Source organism: Alligator sinensis, unplaced genomic scaffold (genome assembly GCF_000455745.1).
Source record: "Alligator sinensis unplaced genomic scaffold, ASM45574v1 scaffold1581_1, whole genome shotgun sequence".
Classification (NCBI taxonomy): Eukaryota; Metazoa; Chordata; order Crocodylia; family Alligatoridae; genus Alligator; species Alligator sinensis.
In genome coordinates, this window is record NW_005842641.1 from 718165 (window position 1) to 723773 (window position 5609).

At 40.8% G+C, this 5609-nt stretch overlaps 1 protein-coding gene across 7 annotated transcripts in view; it reads left to right on the forward strand.

Moving 5' to 3' along the window:
* Nucleotides 1-5609, forward strand: part of TTBK2 (tau tubulin kinase 2) — a 171699-nt gene that overhangs the window by 107423 nt on the left and 58667 nt on the right. For all 7 annotated transcript variants that reach the window (XM_025215335.1, XM_025215333.1, XM_025215334.1 and 4 more), the window contains 2 exons: nt 1251-1408; nt 4913-5129. In XM_025215335.1, the coding sequence (XP_025071120.1) occupies nt 1251-1408; nt 4913-5129 (375 nt within the window). The remainder of the gene's footprint in view (nt 1-1250; nt 1409-4912; nt 5130-5609) is intronic.

A 5609-nucleotide genomic window follows, 5' to 3' on the forward strand; every position in this document is an offset into this window, starting at 1 on the left:
TGGCGCTGGCCAGGGAGTGAGGGCACCGAGAGAAGTGCCAGGCGGTGCCCCTCCCTGAGATTGGCACCGGCCAGGGTGTGGGGACACCGAGAGAAGCATCGGCAGCACTTCTGCTGGCACTTCTGGAGTCAGTGATCGGCCATTGGGGGACCTCCCCCCCAGTCGGCGATCAGCTGCTGGTGCCCCCCCCCAAACTCAGGAGGCAGTCGCCCATGTTTTTTACACGTGGCACTTCCTCCTCCATTTGTTCCTCTTCCCTCCACCTCAGATTGCACCTCGCTGCTTCAATTATGTAATTTAGGTTTTATACTGTCTAGTTGCTCCCCCGCCCTCAGCGGCTCAGTTCTAAATACCTCCATTTTGGACTTGCTTAAACTTTCCTCTCCCTTCTCCTCCTCATTCCCTCCTCCCTTTCACTCTGCTCCCTTGCTTGATTTGCATAATAGTTTGGGCATTGCCTCCTTACATGCCTTTCCCCCCAAAGACTGCACTTCAAGACCACCTTGCACATATTTGCTTTGTGACCCGCCCCGCCACACCTGTAGCAAATTGTCAGGCTACAAAATGTGGCCAGGTGGGCTTCCAGACCACAACGGCTACAGCGCTTAGGCTGACCATAATAAGTTACATAGCATCTGTGTTGTACTCCCCCTAGATTTCCCAGCTTTTCTTCTAATGCAGCTCTTGCCCTCCACACCGCAGTCCATATCTTCCAACAGTCCAGCACACACTCCACGAACAGCACCTTCTGCACTCATTGCTCCAGCCACCTCATGGTGTCCTCCTCTTCCAACATATTGGTATACATCTCAAGAAATAAAACTCTCTCCTTCTCTCTTTGACTGATTTCAAGCCTTAACCCACAGAGGTCCTCTCTATCCACCACCTCCTTATAACGCTTTCAAAACACCTCATAGGCATTGTGCTTCCAAAAAGTTATGTTCCAATGTTTGAAATTATCAAAGGGCACAACACAGTTGAGGTCGTTCGGATCTATACAGAAGCAGTTGTTAAGTGGTAACAGTGTTTACAGTGTTCTACAAAGAGCGTTGCAGAGAGCCAGGTCATTGTTTCCGAGGTAAATAGAACTATTGCACAATGCTCTGTCACAATTATGAGCATTTGTGATGCAGCAAGTGTATATAAGTAATTTCATTGTCAGTTTAAGTCTTAGAGGATAATGAGTCTGGAATGTTTTGTCTTCCTCTTATTCCAAGAAAAGGTTGATTAACTCTTTTCTTTGTCTTCAGCTTCTCATGTCTGTGTTTGACAATAGCATGAAAACCTTTGGGGTTATTGAAAGTGACCCTTTTGATTGGGAGAAGAGTGGGACTGATGGTTCTTTGACAACAACAACAACTTCAACTACGCCTCAGTTACATACTCGTCTGACTCCGGCTGCAATTGGGTTTGTTACCAGTATTTCTTATGTTGAGCTCAAACACAGTTGTATAGTACTTGAGGATAGTAATTTTTAAGTTGTTACATCTGCTGCACCAGGAGATTGAGTAATGCTCGAAATGCTAGGTCTCCATTCTTAGGGTGAATATTGAGACTTCCTAGGTAAAAAAAAGTCAGTATGTGAAAGGTTTGTAAGGGGATGAATTCAAATCATGACAACAGTTGGTGGTACCTCTTTATTTCAACCCCTCTCCCCCCCCTCCCCCCTCCCCATTTCAGTGGCTGCTACCACTTCTCATACCACTGATTCCTCTTGCTGCTGATTGCTACCAGGGAGGGAAATCAGTGGCAGAAAAAGCAATGGTGGCTTCAGTAGAGGAGCAAGAAGTGGCTGACGTTGTGGTGGGGTGTAAACCCATAAGGTTTGGGAAATACTGAGCTAGACATAACCCAGAGCACTCTCTAGCCCTCTTCTTCAAGATGCAGGTTCAAATCCTCTCTAGGACCTAAAACCTGGATTTCACTCCTTGGGCAGGTACCCTTGCCACTAGACTATTGGGTTAAAATGTGGGAGATTTGTCATTTGTTCTGCTTCCAGCAGGTACACACATACCTAGGCAAACCTATTCCACAGTAGTATAACTTTGGCCGGGCACGTGAGTTACAAACCCTGGGCACCCACTTAGAGGGGGTGCCAGAATGACAGCTCCCTAGAAAGTCCATGCAGTTGTGACAGCAGGAGCCCCACATCACAGATATTGCAACAGCAGCTGGGTGCAGGGACTCCATGCCACTGGTATAGAATCATATAAAATCTGGGTTAGAAGAGACTTCAGGAGGTCATCTAGTCCAGCCCCCTGCTCAAAGCAGGACCATGCCCAATTATATCATCCCAGCAACAGCAATAGCCAGGGACAGACTGATTGCTACACGACAACAGCAGTTTGGGACTTTGAGTTTCCTGGGCAGGTATCATTAACCCTGCCTCCTCCCCCCTCCCTCACTCGCCCCGCCCAGCAGGATTTAGCCTAGGTCTCATCTGAACTCCCGCCTCTGCCCAGCAGGGTTTTTTTTTTTTACCCAGGGCTTGCCATCCCTTTTTTTCTTCTCCCCAACAGAGTTTTGCTCAAGGTGCAAAACTTGCTAATTACACCTTTGCTGTTTCATCACAGGTGGAAATAGAATTCAAGTTGTGTACAAAAATTTGCAGTTATATGGCTACGTACATCCTGTTTATGCCACATAAAAATGAAATAGGATTAAACTATAAAATAGTAGCTACATACATTTTAAAACAAATGCTTGAGAATCATTGACCTGCCAAGGCTTTGTAAGAGGGGAAAACAGAACAATATGAACTGGAAGATTCATTAGAAGTTTTATTTAAAATTTAGGTTTTATAATTCTAGAAGTTCAGAATTTCATGTTTCCTTCACAAGAGCTAATGGCAATACAAAGTACCCACGGTAATGCATGGAAGAAAAGGACATTGTCCTGTCATCAACTGAGGGGAAATATGTACTCAACATCAATTTTCAAGTGTACATGTAGAGAATGTAGGCTGTTTATACATGTGCTCGGGTGGAGGTGGGTGGGGGGATGTTTTAATTAGAGTGGTTCCTGGACAGCTGCTCTAATGAAAATGGCTCACCATCATACATATTGAGCCCCTGCACACTTTAAAACGGCCGTGCGATGCTTTAAGTTCATGTGATGAGGTTTAGATAAAGTGCCCCTGCAGCCATTTTAAAATGTGCAGGGTCTTAAGACGCATGACGGTGAGGCAACGCTGGGCCGTTCTAATTAGAATGCAGTCTCTATTGAGTCTGCTCCAGTGTGTTCTAATTAGAACACCAACAAGCACATGCATAGGCAGCCATAGATTCCAGTCCTTAAACATTTAAATTATTACATTCTTTACAGTTCACAATATCTTGAAATTCTGTGGTGAAGTGTTGAATGGCATTGATAATAAAAACTTTTTTTATTAGTTGAATAAAAGGGAAAGAACATTTTTTAGATTTTTAACAACAGTGGAGTAAATTGTTCTCTTTTTAAATAGATGCCTTATTGTTTTGTAAAATCAGTTCTGTTTCCCTACCCCACTCCTACCTGATTTAACATACACAGATGGATCTGGTCTGCCACATGCAATCAGCTTAAATTTGGAGAAAAATTTAAATTCTCTAATTTAGACAAACAAACCATGTGTAACAATTTAAGACCAATAGTAAACATTTAGGGTTTCTGAAAAAAAATTATTAAGAATCTTTATTTTTAAAGAAATAGTAATTCAGAGTGTTTGAATCTCATGGAATAAGAATCTGATATTGAAAAGGATTTACAAAAGTGACATATTTTAGCTTCATTTTAAACAACAATGCAAAAATAAATGAGTATATATAATGCTAAACTGTTACTGGCAGAACAGCTAATGAAAATGTTTAACAATAGATATGATTATGAAATGGACTATCCTTTTACATTCTGTGTTTATTAAACAGCTACCTGTAAAATAGCTAACAAAGATGTTATGATTAGGAAAGACAGAAAAAGAGTGTGTGTATAATACTTAAAAAAAAAAAAAAAAAAATTTCTACTCTGCTCTTTTGCTCCGTAATCATGAGGTTGTATATGTCAAACTATGTTTAAACCTGTGGTTAAAATGTGAATCTGATAGAAATAATGCAGTAGAGTAGAAACTGGGAAAAATAAAACCACTCTTTCATGGAATGTTTATTTTCTCAACTCATTTCAATGTTTCCTAATAAGTAGGAAAGCACAAAACTGTCACTTTGGAAAGTAATCCTCATAACAACCTGGGACAGATATATTAAATGTGTTCAGAGTAGTTTTCAGCAGTAGAGACTTTGTAGAGAGCTTTTTATTTCATCCATATTATAGAAAACTACTAAGGAGGCAATTACATTTCCAGATACTAGAAACTAATGTATTGAGACAAAAATAATTCCATTTTTGCATTTAATTTAAAATGAATGCATTTCATTCCAGAAGGGCCTACATTTCACTAATATAGTAGTTTTATTTGAACAAAGTTTGCAGATCTCTCAGAGGTCTGAAGATGGAAAGAATTGCACTTTGGCAAGTTCAACAAAAATAGTTAGATATGATGTCTGATACAGCACATGTGATCTTCAGAATTTCTCTCTGGAGGTAGTGATTCCTAGATTTTGAAGATAACTCCAAAGTCAGTGGAAAAAAATTTTTTGAAGTGCTTTCTTTTTTCATTCTTCTTTTTTAGTTTACATGTGCATTTTTATGCTAATGATGTAGTTACTAGGATTGTAAAATCCTTTAACTTCAAATCTGGCTTGTCTAAAGGACTTTAAAGAAGTTTGAAGGACTTTGCTTTTTAGAGAAATATGTATTTTATTTGGAAGCTTTGATATTAATATCAGTGCTTTAACAATATAGGAATCTTACTTCATATGGGAATCTCTCAGCAATTTCTATAGCATTACTTTGAAATTACTTCTCATGTCTTTTGTAGAATTGCCAATGCCACGCCTATCCCAGGAGACCTGCTGCGAGAGAATACAGATGAGGTGTTTCCTGATGAGCAGCTCAGTGATGGAGAGAATGGTATCCCTGTTGGAGTTTCACCTGAAAAGCTACCTGGCTCACCTGGACATCAACGTCTTCAGGAAAAAGATGTCTGGGAGGAGATGGATGCCAACAGAAACAAGATAAAGCTGGGCATCTGTAAGGTATTTACAGACAGGCAGAGGAAGGGATAAAAACTTTTTTCAATAATTTCCTGCCATCATAAAGAACAAAATATGGTGTGATGAATAATAAGAGACTACTAATAATTTGGCTCTTGAAATACTCTGCTTTTTACCCAGAGAGAAGTACATGGATCAATGGGGCAATATTCTTTTTCACTTATGAAGACCACAATTCATATCAGGTTCAAACATGGTTTTGCCTCCCTATTCATTCCAAAAGTGTTTTTTACACTTATCCTTGATAGTAATTAGGGGTGGAGCTGAAGGAAGAGGCCTTTAATTTATTTTTATATGCCAGACTGATGTGATACAGTAGAAGCTGTGTTAACCGACATTCTGCTAGCGGGAATACTCTATTAACCAGAATTTCCGGCCAGCTGGACACAGGGGAGGGAGAGGAGGGGAATTTGCATGCGGTGGCTGCCACTGCCACCCGCTACTCGGCACCGCCGCCGCTCT